This window comes from Cyrtonyx montezumae, unplaced genomic scaffold (genome assembly GCF_038088225.1).
Source record: "Cyrtonyx montezumae isolate F1298 unplaced genomic scaffold, pur_monq_1.0 scaffold_11, whole genome shotgun sequence".
In the NCBI taxonomy this organism is placed as follows: Eukaryota; Metazoa; Chordata; class Aves; order Galliformes; family Odontophoridae; genus Cyrtonyx; species Cyrtonyx montezumae.
The window spans coordinates 239,278-256,613 of record NW_027071837.1 but is presented as its reverse complement, the minus strand read 5'-3'; the positions used below and the strand labels follow the sequence as shown (position 1 = coordinate 256,613).

At 45.8% G+C, this 17,336-nt stretch overlaps 2 protein-coding genes across 3 annotated transcripts in view; both read left to right on the top strand.

Annotated features, from left to right (window-relative positions):
- The window catches only part of LOC136044103 (heat shock factor protein 3), a 136,402-nt gene that overhangs the window by 10,398 nt on the left and 108,668 nt on the right, over nucleotides 1-17,336 (top strand). For both annotated transcript variants that reach the window (XM_065729191.1, XM_065729190.1), the window contains exons 12-13: nucleotides 1,059-1,125; nucleotides 1,704-3,148. In XM_065729191.1, the coding sequence (XP_065585263.1) occupies nucleotides 1,059-1,125; nucleotides 1,704-2,038 (402 nt within the window). In that variant the 3' untranslated portion in view covers nucleotides 2,039-3,148. The remainder of the gene's footprint in view (nucleotides 1-1,058; nucleotides 1,126-1,703; nucleotides 3,149-17,336) is intronic.
- VSIG4 (V-set and immunoglobulin domain containing 4) lies at nucleotides 8,225-16,051 on the top strand. Its single transcript, XM_065729805.1, has 8 exons — nucleotides 8,225-8,267; nucleotides 11,029-11,385; nucleotides 11,975-12,256; nucleotides 12,588-12,626; nucleotides 13,192-13,260; nucleotides 13,946-14,053; nucleotides 14,741-14,762; nucleotides 15,402-16,051. Exons 1-8 carry the CDS (start codon nucleotides 8,225-8,227, stop codon nucleotides 15,637-15,639), a joined length of 1,158 nt encoding a protein of 385 aa, XP_065585877.1. The 3' UTR covers nucleotides 15,640-16,051.

Genomic DNA, 17,336 nt, shown 5'->3' with positions numbered 1-17,336 from the left:
GTAGGGGTTGGATTGATAGCATAGGATGAAATTACAATTTTATCTAATCTAGGTGATTTAATGTTTGCTGGTATTGCTGTTGGCATACAGGAATTTAAGAGGATTCTCAAAAGAATTTTGTGTCTTATGTTTCTAGCTATGTAGAGTAATACTGTTATGTACAGTATTAACCTGGTGTGCCACTTGCTTTAAAATAAGGTATTCTTTGCTTCATAATGAATGCATCTGAGAACATAAGGAAGAAGAAAATTGGTGTTTGCTGAATCAGCTGTCTGTGCTCAGGAACCTTTTTTTATTCCTATGTATATTTTCTGTATCTTTTGTTTAGGAAGAAGAGGTTATAAAATCTTGTTGTTTTCTGGTATGCGTGAGAGGAGTTTCTTGGCTTGCTGTCTTTTAGCCAAGTAATAACAAGTTGTAGTTCAGGTTGTGTGCCTGCAGTCTATGAGAAGGCTGAAGGAGAGTATTTTTTAAAAGAGGAAAGAAACAAAAGAACACATGGTGTGCTGTATTTATTCTGAACATGGTTATATAGAACTTCCTGGTAGGACACACAAATGCTCATTATAATTTTCCTTCTCTGGGCCCTGTTCCTAAGATTGTTTCACATTACAAAAGGACTCTCACATTGTCATTTATTTTGTAGCCTAGAAATAGTACTTAAACTACGACTTCCCTGTCATAAGAGTTTACACCACAGTTGAGGTAAAATGCTGTTGTGTTCAAGCAGTGTTTGCAAAATTTCATCGTATTGATGAAATCATGTTTACCTGTGTTATTCCAACAAGACAAATCTATAGTTTGGAAAAATAAATATTTGATAATCAGAAGATTGTCTGATTTTTGGTAAGATAAGTTTGTCTGTACTTCACTGTGTCTTCTCCTGTTTACTAGCTTTTATCTCCAGTAATGGGTTTATGAGGTCCATTTACCTTGGTCAGATGTTTCATTCCTCTCCTCTCCTCCTTTCACCATTCATTTTGCTGACTAGTCAGTAAATAACTGGATATTTTTGTTTGTTAAGCATTCTGTCTTAATCTCTGTCCTTTTTGCTCCAGATTGCAAACTTGGAAGACAGCACTGAAGATGTGGGAGCAAGTGAGAGAGAAACAGCAGGAAGCAAAGGTGGGCAGGAAGGAACAGAGAGCTGTGACAGTTCCATACTCTTCCAAAACTGTGTATTGAAATGGAATTTTTCTAGCCTGTAATACGGCTTATTTCCTTCTTTGGCCTGGGCGTAAAATGTTTACGACGACTGGGATTTCCTTGATCTTAATGAAGCTGTACCTCGGTTTTACAAACCCTGTTCTGAGTCCCATGTTGGTGTTAACTGTTCCTCTTATGTGTGACAGAATGCCACAATAAGGAGAAGAACTGCAGATGCCATTGTGGAAGTGTCTCCTGTGTGGGCTACAACCCACATAAATGCAGTGCAACTCATTTTACTACTTCAGTGATGCCAGTGCATGCAGTGTGTGTAGGGACTTTGAAGTGTGTTTCAGACACTGATCTTAAGACACAGGAGCCTTAGCTGCAGGCCTTAGTCTCTTGCAGCTGTTGGTGTAATCTGTCAGAACTCAGCTGTATGCTTTTCTTTAGTGAACCAAGTTTTGAAGCAGACTCTCCAGTTTTCCTTGCCTTGAGTAAGAGACTTCACTTTGTATTGTAGGAGCCTGGAGTTTAAAATGTTTGTTTTCCCTCAGATATGCAGCTGATACAGTACAGGGCCAATCCTCTGCTTTCGTTGTTTGAAGAATTGCCTTCTGGTGAAGCTGGTGGGAAGACAGAGGATCCGAAAGACCTCCTTCTGGCCCCCCTGGAAGAAAAGCCTGCTCTCCATCCTTCTTCAGGTAGTGAAACAGTCTTGCCACTGGCAGTTCCAGCAAACCAGGCTGAGCCCTCAGTGGACACTCTGGGAATGGGTGATCCGCCTCTCCTCTCAGAAGATGGAAATGGGGAGTATAAGCTGTTCCCACTCTTGCTTCTCAGTCCTGTTGCTAACTTCATAGAAGAAGCCTCTGAGATAGAAACTTCTTGAACTCACATCTGTAACTGGCATGTGGTATGAAATAGACAGCAAAGATAAATGGATCAACGAGAACTTTGATCTTCTCTCTCCTCTCCTGCTACCTGAGTGTCATATTCTATAGCAGCTGAAGAAAGTTCTCTTTTTGTGAGCAAAGAGCACATGTGGGAAAGATGAAAAAAAAGCCCTCAGAAGAAAAGCTGTGGGATTGAAGGCACTGGGAGAGGAGGGAAGGACAACCTCCCTGTAAACATACCACAATGTATTTCATAACTGTTTTTATCTGATATCCTTATTGCAAAGGGAAATCTGTTTGTATCCTGTTTGTAAAGTTTGGCTGTTTGGTTGTTTTTTTTTTTTATTAGCTATGTAGTAATGTGGTGTGTAATATTTTAAACATGGGTTTTATTCTGAGTGTTTCAAAAAGTGACTTGTCTTCTGATTGGAATTAATAATGTTTTGTTGTTGCTGTTGGGTTGTTTTTTTTTTTTTTGAGATTTCTTTTTTAATTGTTGCTACAAATGTTCACATCTGCTTAAATTTCTTTCCTATTCCTAGATTTGGTCCTAGGTACAGTGAACATTTTTCCTATGGAAAATTACATTTTAACTCTGGAGTATTACTTTTTAACATGCTAACACACATCCATTGCCACGGATTGTAGGTGTTGCCGTAGGAAGTGCTTGCCAGGTGCATAGTGCTGATTTCTCATGCACATTGCATGGCAGCTTTTCTAGAGTAACCTGCACCTAGCACATAGGTCGCTTGTTCTTGGGAATTCTGAGTAGAACTGATGCATGAGATGTCTAGCAAAGCGCAGAAGCTGTCCTTGACACAAGAACACAAAACAAGTCATGGGTAATTTGCAGTGCTGGGACATCACAATAAGGTTTCTCTTCTGCTTGCAATAGCTGCTTGTTTATCTGACCCTCTGTAAACATTGGAATTTTTTCCTGGATTTTCTGCCTGTTGCATCTTAAAGCTCAACCAACTAGATGGATTGACAGCAAATTACAACAGCTAAGATCAGCTTAATCAGAAAATTTTCCCCAGAATTCCCTCCTACGCTGTTTTCTTCACTTCTTTGAACAGTTGTGATGGAGACATCAGCCCTTCCCCCCTGTTACCAGCAGGACTAGTGCTCTCTCGCCAGCACCAGCTTGGGAAGGGCCCATCCTTAGCTCACAGACATCTGCATTTTGCCACAGTCTCGAGTCTGTGCAGCTGCTGGAGCTTGAAGAGGCCTGGAGGCAGGCAGAACACCACTTGTACAACACTACCTGATTTCTTCAAGTAACCGCAGTGGTAGGAAATGCTTTTCAGTTTTAGGAAGTCAGTCTACTTACAGGCTTCCTTCTCTGAAGTTTCTGAACTAAATAAGATTTGGGTTCTTTTTATGTTCGAGAATCCAAGTTATTTTGATACGCTGAATCCTACTAGATAATGCATATTATCTGTGCTCGCTGAGCAAGTTAGATTTGTGCTTCACTGTCAGATCTTCCAAGCTGAGGAGGAGGATCTTGCTGCTGAGTATGTGTACGCTCACACACCTTCACAGTGTCATTTTATTCCTCTGCTTATAACTGTTCCTTATGTCTGTGACCCGTTTATTTTAATTCTTTCTTCACAACAGCCTTGGATTTTGCCAAGAGTGAGACAATAAAGACCAAACTTTTCCTCAGTGCTGTTGTGACAGCGCAGTGCAGTAACGGAGCTCTCTGAGGGACTGATGTTCTGTAACCTCCACTTCCTGAGCAGGTTAGACTTGAGCTGTAGTCCTGTAACGATCGGTGTCGTGTTCTTCCACGATGGAGTCTGGTCCCACTGCATCTCACCATCGGGTGTTTGACTGAACTGCATAACAGATTTTTAACAGCTTGTCTCTTAAGAAGTTGAGAAACTGAGTCTTAGGAAAACTCAACAGTTGTTGAGTCTGTGTCTGGTTTGTGTGCTGGCCCAGGAGATGGTTGTACTCGCTGGTTTCCCAGCAAGGACTGCAATAGAAGGCTGAGTAGCAAGGAAACAAAAATATATGCTGAACTAATTAAACTATGGAATTGCAAAACCCAAACTGTGATTCTTGTATGTTCTTTTTATTTTCCTCTGTGCGGGCTGGTAGATTTCCCAAGCAGTTCATTGAACTTTCTGGAAGGAAGAGCTTCAGATTTCACGAGGTCTCATTCTGCCACCGTGTAACTGATGTACTGAAGCCTTGCTCAGGTCCCACTAAATGCGATCTGTCGGTCGGTGGTGGGACTCGGTGACCTCAGGGGACTTTCCCAGCCATGACAATTCGATAGATCTGTGGTCTCAGCCTATTAATAGTGAACAGCTTGAGAGCCCCTGGAGCTTTGATCCTGACATGATTGCGTATGACCAATGAATACATCCAGCTTATTGCAGACATGGGGAAGCAAATGAAAACCATTACACTTCAGGACTGCATTGTTTCATTCTTTTTTCTTTTTTTTTTTTTGTTGTTGTTGTTGTTGTTAAATTGTTATCTTTGTTTTGCCCACATAGACAATGGTGTGTGAATGTCAGTGTGTACCCAGGGGACCAGACCATGGTCCTATGCTTATAAGCAGAGGAACTATGGTGAATCTCCTGGGTTATGAGTTGGAATACATTTTGAATGCTGTCTTAAATGATACTCAGTCACAGCTTGAAGCAGTGATGGTGCACCTGGTGGGAAGGCAGGGCCAGCCCAGGGGAGCTCAGCTGCATGCAATGAAGCATCCACCCCTTCCCAGCTCTCATGTAAGGGTCAGCAGTGGAGTTGTGGGTATCTCAGTGGGGATCCTTGTGTACCTGAGGCCTTCCAAGGGTAAGCAGTTTTTCCCTTTGTTTCTGTATCAACAGCAGTTGCATTTGGGCTTGTTTTCATTTGCTGCAGCCTAGGACTTTGCCACCCTGCTGTTATTGTTGTGCTTTCCATTGCATTATGGCATTACATGGAATTACATGGAGCTACTAGAAAGCAGAGGTACTCCAAAGTCGTGTGCGCAGTCTGAGCAAAGCAATGGGTATGTATGACTCACGCTGCTTGCAGAGTGAAGGTAAAAGGGCTCCTCCTTTCCGCAGGTGGGGGAGTGGGGAGAGCCAATCAAACCATGAGATGCACCATTGTGATACCTACATTGGTGAACCCTGAAGTAGCACCAAGTAGCAAAGGAGAATGCTCAGGTGGTTTCATGTGTACAGGTTCCTATCCTAGTGCTGGGAAGCATTTAAAAGGGTTTGGCTGAGGTCATGGGTAACCCAGGACTGATGTCAATGACCTGGGAATTTCTAGGAAGGGAAGTTAATGTTTGGGAAGGTCACTTGCATATCACTCTTGTGCTGCGTGACTTGAGCCTTGAAGGAAGCTCTTCAACACTAAAATCTATTTTGTCAAGTGGAACTAAGGCTGTACTTTCATGGCTGTTTGTATGGCTCTCTGGTAAGTGCTAGAAGACTGCTGTGTGCACACAACTGCATGGTCCCAGGCAGTTAGCTTCTGTGGACCGCCCAGGAAGTGCTCGTGTTCTGTTGAGGTGGTTGGCTGTGGCTGGGCAGAATAAGAACACCTTGCAGTAAAACTTGTCTTATTAATTTTTTTAAGCTTGGTGCAGATGCTTTATAAATAGCATGTTGAAAGTTTTCTATCTTGTTCAGTTACCTTCTTTTTGGTGGTTTGCATTAAGCTTAGCGCTGCTTGCCACCCCTGTGCAGGCTGAAAAACTTATTTGCACTGTCAGGAAAATTGTGGCAAAATTTTCTAGCTCTTGGCAGGTATTCCAAAACCTGAGGATAAGACCCAAGCTCTGTAGATCTGGGCCCTATGGGTGGGGTCAGTGGTCCCATCTGCACTTGTTTTCTGAAATAGGGACCTTTGCTTTGCTACTTCTTCCCATGCAGGGAGGTAGGAGCAGAAGTTCCAGCACAAAGAGCGATATTGGGCACTTGATCAGAGCTGAAGAAATGATGCTGAAGAGCATCACGCCCACTGTGCAGAAGGAGAGTGGGTGCCCATGAGGGGCTTGGCTGCAGGGTGCCTTACTGCCTGGCACTGCAAAGGAAGGAAATGGTGGATTCAATCCAAAGCAGAGCTGCTGAAATATGAGGACGTGAAAGGCTTTTTCTTCACGTGTTCATATGCAAAACCACAAGAAGTCTTCCAGTAAGAAATGGGCTGTCTGTGTGAGTCAGGAGGGACACTGGCTGCTACATCTCTGTCACAAGGAGAGAAAGATGTAGTGTAAATCATGTTTGAGGAACTACAGTTCTTCATCTTTAGTTTAGCTAAGTAGTCAACTTGTATCCTGTACAATTACAGCTTCAGGAAGTCTCGCATGTCCGGTTCAAAAAGTTGTCACATCAGCAATTTTAGCTTGGGTTTTTGGCTTGTTACAGGGCATGGTCCCAGAAGTCAAGCTTCTTGCAAAGCCTTTGGAATAGGAGGTAGGCTACTGGGACAAGCTTCTGCCTTTGGTATTGTCCTCAGTAAGATGACACAGCTGCCAGCAGTTCTTAGCCCAGAGCCTCATAAGAATTTTTTTCACCAGTTTTGCCACGCTACATTCTTTTTTTTTCTCTGGGCTGGTCATGCTTAACATTTTACTGCACGTTTTACTAATGTGAGTTTTATGGCAGCAATAAGCAGAGCTCAGCTGAAATCACATTCCTCAAATCATCCAACCATGGATATGCCTCCGCCCAAAGTGTGAAATGAAACCTGTGCTGCTTTCATCAGTTTATTGACTTTGGAAAAATGAAAGTGGTCACTGCATTTCATTGCCTTGCACAGAAAGGGAGAGCTGCCCACCACCTCCAAACTGTAGCCCTTCCAGACAACGCTCTGACTGCTGCAGCATACCAGGATGGATGTCTGCTGTGATGGGACGTGGCTGGGGCAAAATGAGATAAATTGCCCTTCCAGCTCCAGGACAAAATGGCCCCCAGATTTCAGACACATCTGCCTTTGGCTCAGAGATGCTGTTGGATATTTTTGCAGCCCTTAGACCTTCCGTGCTGATGTGAGGACTTCTCTGTAGGCTAAGTCTTCCGGGGGCTCTGCTGTTTCTCTCCTTCCATTGGTCTTTTCTTTCCAGCTGAGAAGTCTTGCAGACAGAAATCTTTGCCACTGATGCAGTAATGAGGAGCAGCAGGGGGACTGAAATTATTTCCTGGAATACTTCAGTGGGTCTTGTTGAATGGTGTAGCTGTTAAAATTATACGCTAACTGCATGTTAACTTATGACTACTGAAAAAATATTCAGCAGTAGCTTTAACGAATAGTTGACTCCCTGTAACATAATGCACTTGTTAGACTTGCTTTCATATACATTTCTTGTCTTCTGCAGCTCCTTTTCTTTTGCTAAATATTAATGATATACTAAACACAGAACAATTCTGTGCATAACACCCATTGATAACATTTGGATCTACTTTTAAAGGTACCCTTACAGAATGTGCCCAAAGCACCTCCTAGATTCAAGTCCCACTGCCAGCAGCTTCAAGACATCAGCTCAGGAGACACTGTGTGCTCACAAAGCACAGAACGTGATAATTGTGATGGCTTTTGCTCATGAGCCAGATGGCCACAGCAGAGAAGTGCACGGTGATAGTCTGTGGTGCTCTGAAACTGAATCAGCAGGTGGTGATAGTCTGCTCACCTCTGGAGGGTAGAATCTTCTGTTGCGTTGAGCGTGGAAGACTCCACATTGCTGACCTTTGTTACACACCTTCTCTTGCTGCCCTGGCAAGTATATCTGCAGCTGCATCACAACAGGGCACAGCTACTGGGCAGGTGGAGAAAAACAGCTTTTGTGGGGAAATTCTTCTCATAATAAAGAGCAGGATGTTGATTTTTGAATACATCTCTGTTGAATCAAAAATAAACAAATAAAAAGGCAGTAGAAGTTTTTCTGGTCTAGAAGGCTCAGTTAGGCAAAGGAACTGGAGCTGTTCCTTTTCCTCTCTCAGCACATAGCCTGACCTGCTCATAACGCACTGCTGAAGTGAGTGCATGTGTGTGCTGAAAGAGTATGCTGTCATCAGCAAAGAAGACACCAAAGAAACGAATGGAGCCTTGGCAGGTTGATCTCTGCACTGAGCTCTTGCATGGTGTTCAGTGAGTCTGTGCAGTCACACCTCCAGTGTGAAGGCTACTGTGCTTTTCCATTTCTGGATGCCCAGTTTTGAGCCCTTGAGTGGATGGGAGGAAAAGATGAGCCATATCATCACATACAAGTCAGAGGTAGCTGAATTTTTGCTTTTCAAGTTTTCCCAAGTCTGCTTTCCCTTGTACTGAGTGTGTGATTACGTGGCCATCACAAAGCTCTTTCATTATGAAGTGAACACAAACATGGAATAACTGAAAGAAGAAGAAATAAAAAATATGTACACAACCATGAAGGGAAAAAAAAGTAGACTGTTAGTCAGAAAAAGGCAAGAGAATGGTGAGAGAAGAGGGTGGGGATGCAGGATGTGACATGGACAGAGAGAGATCCTTGCAGTCTTTGGTCATCCTTCACCTCAGTGAATGGACTCGTGATATTTCAAAAAGCAGGAAGGAAAAAGGACAGCAGCACAGCCTAGATCCTAGATGACACAGAACAGAAGAAAGGGAAGTGTTCTTGATTTGTCTTCTGGTCCAAGAAGCGTGGAGGTCTCTCACCAAGTGCAGGAGGAGGAGAGTGGACCCACAGTTCTGGGAGAATGGGAGGAGTGCTGCGGCTGGTGCTGGTGGTGATGCCTTTTGTTGGCTGCAGGGGTAAGTAATTGCTTCCTTGCACAAGAAGAAAGCTCAGAGAACTAACAGAGTACAAAAATTCTTTTCAGTTATGCTGCCCTGCTTTTTAAAAGTTGTCAAGTGTGGGACATCATTAGTGTCTTGCTTGAAAAGTAGAGCCTGAGAGTTCACAAGTCTCCTTTGGGAAAGCTCCTATCAGGGACACCCAGCTGCCTCTGAGAGTGAAGCAAACAGGGCAGAATGAGGCAGAAGGTCAGCCCTGTGTGCCACAGTGGGAACAAAGCAGGATCTTTCAGGGTCTCCACAGGGGACATGATCTGATGTGCTGTGTTACCTTCCACAACTGTGAAGCTGGAATATGCACATTCTTCTAGAATTTGGTAGGTGGATCGTTGGGCTGGATGATCTTGGAGATTTTTTTCAACCTTGGTGATTCTATGATTCCAATTTAATGATGCATCGCCATTGTTCAGCTAGTGTGGTCCTGGGAAGAAGAGATTCAGCTGAAACTGTGAGGGTATATGCAGGCATACACAGTTCCCCTGTTACCCCTGATGTCCGTGCTCTGGGTGCATTAGGAAAGGTGACACTGTAACACTGGCATATCTGCTGCTCCTGGAGCAGCTGAGATTGGCAGAGGAAGATCTTGGGAAACAGGAGAAAGGTGCTTTGCTATGTTGCTCCCGATTTAGAATGGTATTGCCCCTGATACAAAGAAAAACAGGTTGAAGTGTGTTCCACATTTCACGGTATCATAGAATCAATTTCATCAAAAAGCATCTCTGCAGGTTTCACTTCAGTCATTTATTGTGAGTTAATGCAGTGGAACACAACCTGTGCCTTTCTGGGGAAAGAGGGAAAGGCGGAATTAGAAAGAGGGGCATAGATAGAGGTGAGCCAGGTCCAGATAATTCAGGTTATGTGCTGCTGATGTGAGGCCCTTCCCAGAGGAAGGGCAAACGGCTGCAGAAAGTGGGAGAATAAATGAAGTATCGTAAAGTCCACACCCTCTTCTCCTGTGCCAGCTTGAGCCCTGGGCATGGTGTTTATTTGGTTGACACACACACAAACCAAGAGATCTAGGTCAGAGCTGAAGTTCTGCAAGGCTGATGCAAAAAGATTGGGTTTAGTCTGCTGTTCCAGTTTCAAATCTGTCAGTTCAGACGGGTAAAGGCAGATACCTGCCTGCACTGTGCTTCCATGCCTCCAGGAACACTGGTGTGTTTAGGCTAGGAAGGAGGCACTGAAATCTTTTACAAATGAACCAGACAGTAAGAAATCTTCTTTATTTTTTTTTTATTTTTTCCCTCCTCTTTTTTATGATTTACATTACAAATCTCTCTCAGTAGTCTGCTGTTTCCAAACGTTTCTGTCTATTTCAGCTCTACCTCCCCCAGTGTGAGGACTGACATCATTCTTCTGGAAGCATCTCAGTTTAATAACCATAACAAGCAGGGAATGTTTCTTTTAAAAATACTGTCTCAGAGATGAGTGTTTTGCTGGTGTGCGTCAGAAAGAAGCTCCCACAGAGCTCAGCCCCAGCAGTCCCCTCAGAGATCCACAGACCTTCTCCGTGCCTGAAGGGCTCCTCCTATAGCTCAGGATGTACTGCTGCACAGTGGAGGGCTTCTCCCTGCACAGCTGTACTGCTGCCTCCATGAGCACCAGGGGAGTTTCATAAATACGCTAATGATGCTAAGGAGTGCATACACTGAGTCTAACATGCATGCTTTTTGCGGTGACACAGTAAATGTGATTTGTTCATCCTTCCTCCCATACAAAGGGTACAGGACAGTGCTGCAAGTGGTGCTGTCAGAGCAAGCAGTGTCAGCAGTGGAGGGAGAGGCCACTGCTGTTGGAGTCATCCTCCAACTGTTAGCAGAAAGCCAAGCAGCAGAAGTAGGGAGCAAAGGCTGTGGCAAGGGAATAGGAATAAGAGATGCTCCTTAAGTTCTTGTGAAGGCTGCAGCTGCGATGCTGTTACTGGGAATGGGATTTGTGCCTCTCAGTACTGAGAAGGAATTGAAAACTGGCCAATGTCCAGAGAGAAGCAATAAGAATAGCCATGAGTTTGATGTAACTGTTCACTTCCCTATGCTCAGTGAGATGGGGACAGGCCCAGATTTAGTTGGCTGTGGTCTACAGCATCTGTGATGCTACAGTGTGCTGGAGCTGGCTTCTACTGCCTTATGGCTTCTGTTGGTCCTAAGGTATGTTCCCCTCTTATGCTGTGTTCTTGTTTCTTCCCTTTAACTGTTTCCTGCAGCCCTCCTGGAACTGTCTGGTGCCGCTCAAATCAAAGGGGAATGGATGGGGTCCACCACTCTACCATGTACCTACACACCCTCAGAAGGTTTTGCACAGAAGACACTCACCTGGAGCATGGAGAGAGACTTTACCACCTCCACCATCTTTCGGAGGGATGATTCTGGTGACCATGTCCTCTTGTCTCGATTCAGAGACCGAGTCAGTGTCCCAAAGCACAACCCAGGGGATGCCTCACTCCAAATCACAGACCTCCAGATTCCTGACAGTGGACACTACACCTGCCAAATCGTCTGGAGGTCTGAAAACTACAGCTTGATAACAAAGGAGGTGACCACTACAGTTAAAGTCATCAAAGGTAAAACCAGCAATAAAGCTCTGTTCTTGTATAATCTGCAGAACAAATGAGAGAAGAGGCAGTTCACCCACACCTGAGCCGGGTGTTGAGGTACCAAGACAGGAAGAGCCTTGAGCTCGGTCCTGTGGATTTGAGAAGGGGTAGAAGTGAGTCTGCACCCAGTCTGGAATTGCCAGTGGGATGTGGATCCAGGTGGTGGAGCTGGCACCCAGGGCTGGGTCTGGTTCTGTGCAGATACCCAGTGTCCCTGGCTCTTGTAGCACATGGGAGTCATGCTAGCCAGATGTGCCTTCTCCCCTTTCCAAGCATTGCCAGTGTGTTTAAAAACAAAACAAAACAAAATTCTTTCCTTAGAAGGGGTTTATGGCAGAACTGGGAAAGGCAACAATCAGCAGAGCAGCTCTGCTGTGGTGTGGCAGTGGCAATACCTGACACAGCTGGTGCAGGCACAGCTGCACAGAGCACAACCCAGCAGGGGGGTGATGTCCTGGGAAAGGACCAAGAGTGAGGATGGGAACTGCTTCAGCACGGGGGAAACCTTCCTCCACCACGGCCACCGTGACCTGGGCCCTTCTGCTTTGTCTTGCAGTGGCTGTGACCAAGCCCACCATCGTGGCTGGTGCGCTGGGGCTGGCGGTGCCAGTGGGAGCCAACGCCAGCCTGACCTGCGTGGCCCACGGGTCCCCCCCCATCAGCTACCGCTGGTTCCGGGCAGCACCGGGCAGGACAGGGCAGCTCGTGGGCAGCGAGGCTGAGCTGGTGTGGAGCAGCCTGCAGCCCTCCGATGCAGGGACATACTACTGCGAGGCACAGAACAGGGTCAACACGGGGACGGCGCAGCGCAGTGATGCTGTGGAGCTGACAGTGAGAGGTGAGTCCCAGCTCTGCACTGAGGCAGCCACGGGGGGGGGAAGCATTTCCCTTTGTGCAGGGTTCAGGTGCATAATGCCAAATGTGGATCATGTGGTGGGGGAGCCGCAGGGGCTGGCATCCTGTGCACTTCGGAGCACAGCAGGTCAGGTGGGGCCCAGGAGGTGGTCCCCAGCCCTTGGCAGCACAGCTGAGCTCTCAGCACGGCTCGTGGTGCCTGGCAGCCCGATGCTACAGTGCTTATGGAGAAGATGCCAGGCTGCCAGGAGCAGCTGAGGGAATGCTGCGTTGTGCCTGCACACTGTGAGCTTCCCTGCCCTGTTCCATTGCAGATCTGCCTGTCACGATGGAGGCAGGCTGCCCAGACACCGGTCAGCGGGGAGCAGCGTGCGGTCAGGACGAGGAGCCGGGGGCTGGAGCTGACCCAGTGCTTAGCAGTAATATCCATGTTCTTGAGGGGGACGGTTAAGTCAACCAAAAGTCACCAAGGTGACAAGCTGGTGCAGTGCCTGAAATCCTTCCCAAGAGCCCACACAGACTGTGTACTGCCTCTTCAGTTCCTTACAGCAGTCTCATGGCAGCCATCCATGGGAACACAAACTCAATCATGCCCGCACAAAACCTGCCCAGAGGCGACACATAAAGCATATTACCAAGGATATCTCCTCTGAGGAAGGACTCATGGTTGCCGGTTCAGCTCTGGGGGTTGTGGAAACTCAGACCTGAGCTGCAGTAGATCCTCTTGCAGAAACTTTAACACCAATGTCATTTCATTTGGATTGATTGTGCCCCAGCATAGCAGGTCACGTAAATCCACGTCAGCAGCTATAAGTTGAGGGAAGGGGATGCTTATTTCCATAGCTTATCTATTTCCACTGCATAGAAAAGACAGATTGGAATCGCACTGTGTGCTTTTCATTCTTGTTTGTTTTGCAGATCTACCTATAGCAGCAGTGACTCCTGAGAGCACTGTGGGATATCCAGAAAAGGATGAAACAACTCAGAGTAAGTGGCGACATCAGTGTAACTCGGAACAAGATTGGGGGACCCAAACTGACCACTCAGTATCTTCCATTCCAAAGTGTTCATGTTCTGTATTTTGGTTACAGGTTGAATTACTAGCTGTTCTCAAGGGACCCGGATGTTTTATAGGGGATTTTAAAATAAACCAGGTGTTTTTAGAGAAAAAATAAGTTTCACAACCAGAACATCCAGGCTTCCTGCTGCATTTAACAGTAGCTCTTTCTGGCTTTTGAGTCTCAAGGCTGGAGTAACAGAAAGGCCTGTGTGCAACTCAAGCTGGCTTTATGTACCTCATCTAGATTTGCAGCACCGTGGTAGGTTTCAACGTGCTCCAGATACAACTGGACAGTATCCTTGAATGAAAAGTGGTGAGCGCACCACCTGAAGGCCTTTTCTCTCATGATATGCACTGCACACTTCTGCCCAGCTCCCAGCTGCAGCCCCAGCACTCAGCAGGAGGCTCTGGCTGTCACAAACACACCCACACAGAGCCAAATGGGTAAGATGCTGTTACCTGGGGAATAGCAGGGACATGGCAGAGTAGCACACAGCTGTGTGCAGAGCCCAGGGGCTGGCAGGGCCTCCAGTGCATGGTCAGCACCATGTAAGTGCTTTTGCATCCTGGGAGGGCTTCTCTGTTTGAAAGTCTTGTGCCATGTTGCTCTAGGTTCCCAGAGGACACACCTGTACCTGGTCATCCTGATTGCTGTGTTGGGTGGTGCCGTGGTTTTCCTTGTCATTTTCGCGATTGCTTGTGCTAGAAAGCCCAAACGTGGTGAGTAGGCTGTTGTGTGGAGCTTGAATGCCCTCCCTGGTTTGGCTTTGTGGGCTGAGGCTGGTACTGTCCTCACAGCTGTCTGACAGCTCTGGTATGTGAATTGTGAAGACATTTGACCAAAGCACACACAAACCAGAACAGGTGGTGGAAGACTGAAGAAGGCATTTCCTTTTTGGTTTACAAGTAACAGATACATTTACTGAATGCTTGAACACATAAGAGCGTGCAGAGGACGTATTGTTTCGTTTATAATATCAGTGGCCATAGATTTCTTCTTGTCTCGTTGTTCCTTAAATTACTTTCCTGTAACTGCTTGATGCTAATTCATAATGAATATTATTGATCTTCTTTTTTTTCTGATTTTTTTCTTAAAGACATTCAGAATAGCATCTTTCTAGTAGGGGTGGGACGGCGTGGCACTGTGCTCTCCTCAGCCCCATTCCTATCCCCACAGTCCCCATCACCCTGCCTCAGCCCCTTCCCTGCCCTGGTCCTACCCCAGCTGCTGTCCTCCAGGGAGAGTGGCTCCTGAAGGTGCAAATACCTGGAAGCAGTTGTGATTTCTTTATCAGTTTTGCTTGCTTTCTTTCCTTGTTTTTATTCCTGTGGCACATTAGTCATTAAATGTACTGATGCATATGTTCAATTCTTCATTTAGTTATTTATTTGTTTGTTTGTTTTCAGAATCCATCTATGAAATTGTTCTGTAAGTACATTTTTTCACTTGTTATGCTGAGAAGACTTTGAGGGCATCATACTGATATTTGGTTCAGAAAAGACTCTTAATTCACTGAAAATCCAAAGATTTCTTTTATTTGGCTGCAATAGATTTAACGTTCCTCATAACAGCCCTAATCCTGCTGTGCTTTGCATTTGTGTATAAAATAGTGTCAGTTACCCCCCAGGAATTTGGCTATTGCTGAGCACTTGTGCAGCACCAGGGCTTCCTTTCCAACCCTCGGGGGCCAGCAGGTCAAGGTGGGCCACAATTCTGGAGGGACGCAGCCAGGGCAGCTAACCTATCCTGACCACAAGGATTTTCCACAACATACAACACCCAGCTCAGCAATAAAAGGGATGTGGGTGGAGTAGGGAGTAGTGTTTTCAGTTATATCAATTGTCTTTGGAAGCAACCATCACATGTACAGAGGCTCTGACTCCTAGGCAGTGGCTGGGCATTGCCTGCTGATGGGAAGTAGCCAATAAATCTCCATAGCTTCCACACGTGGCTTTTGCTTTTGTCATTAAAGTGCCTCTACTGGTCTCCCCCGACCTGCTGAGGAGGTAGAGTGAGAGAGAAGCCGTTCAGTGGGACATAGTCCTCATTAATGTCTCTTTGTTTCAGCAACAGCACTGCAGATGTCATTAGAATGGACACTGGTGTGGAAGTCCATGATAAGTGCAGAAAAGAGAAGAAAAATTCTGAGACTGAAGAATCCTATGAAACTGTTACCGTGACATGCAACAACTATGAGAGCATGACAGGCAACAACTATGAGAGTGCATGTCTGAGTGAAAATGCAGAGAGTGAGACCCTCGTGAATGCAATGGAATCAGAATATGAAGTACAAAACTTCCAGTAGGGTACCAGCATTTCCATATGAGCTGCTGTGCAGAAGATAGAGCTACAGATACTGAGTGGTGAACTTTACCAAGGGAAACTATTCTTCTTGTCTGCCTTCTCCTCTGATAAACATACCAGTTTTACTGTTTTCTGTAACCCAAGGCTCTGCATAACTTTCTTAGGATCTGGTAAATGAGTCCCTGCCCACTGGTGCAGAAACCTTCAGCCAAGTGGCTGTCTGTCTATACGTTTCTGAGTAGCAAATAATTTCTGAGCAGCCTGAAGGAGCAAAGTGAGAAAGAAAGAATCAGAAGGAGTGGAAACAGAAAACGCCTTTTGCCTTCAGGTCAAGATGTAGCTGGGTACAACACTGCTAGCCAATAACACCAGGAGGGTGCACTGCCGAGTGTGTTTCCTTGTTAGGGCCTCCCAGACTGGGAGCAGACAGGAATTGTCTGCTCTGAAAATGGATGGCCTCTGGCTTTTACAGTTCAGCAAATACTGGTTGTACAGCTTGTTTGTTCTTAAGTTGTCTTTTTGTTGTTGTTAGAGAATAGTAAAGGGACCGTGCAGGGGGTTGATATCCCAGGAATATAATTTTGCAATCAAACTGGGGCTCGTCACATAGAGGAACTGAGAATAACCCTGTAGGTGATAAGCCCCTCCTAACTGGCAACCTCTGTTTTTCTCCTGGCAAACCAGGAACCCTGGCACTGAAGGGATTGCTAGCACTTTATTTTACAGTGTGGAAGCCAGAACCATGATGAAAAAAAACCAAAACCACTGCAGAAAGAAATATGAGGCATTTGGAATAGTGACTGAGTGAGAGATATCCCTGGATACAACAGACTGACACTGTATGGGACATGACTACATCTGTCTGGGTTACAACTGTAATGTTCATGCTCGTCTATCTAACAAGGATGCTGTGAGCTTTTACATTTGTAAAATGCCTTGAAAAGTGCTTAATTAGTGCAATGTCATTTATTTCCTAGGGCAAACATGAAATGGTTCAAAAGCATCTGTGCATCTGTGGTATATGTATTCTGGCTTTCTTGGTGTTTCACCATGCAGCACCTTTATTTTTCTGTTTGCAAATTTGTGCTTTTGCTCTGTCTCCTGGTTCAGTTCTACAGGACAGGTAAGGGTACAGACCAGACGTGGCCACAGTTCAACTTTTGGCCTTTGACGCAGTTCCCCACAAAATCCTTCTCTCCAAACTGGAAAGATATGGTTTCAGTGAGTGGACTGTTCAATGGACAAAAAACTAGCTGCAGGATCAAGCCAGAGGGAAGTAGACAGGCTTGAGCAGTGAGCCCAGGTGTACCTCATAAGGTTTAACAAATCCAAATGCAAGATCTGGCACCTGAGTTGAGGCAACCCTCACTACCAGTACAAGCTGGCGGATGAAAGGATTGAGCACAGCTCTGCAAAAAAGACCTGAGGGTACTGGTGGATGAAAAACTGGACATGAGTCAGCAGTGTGCCTCACAGCCCAGAAAGCCAACTGTATCCTGAGCTGCATCAAAAGAAGCATGGCCAGCAAGGTAAGAGTTGAGCAATCCTGCCCCTCTGCTCTGTGCTGGTGCGGCCTCACCTGGAGTAATGCATCTGAGCGCGGAGCCCTCCGTACAGGCAAAACACAGACCTGCTGGGGTGTACCCAGAGGAGGGCCACAAAACTGGTCCCTGGATGGAACACCTCTCCTATGAGGAC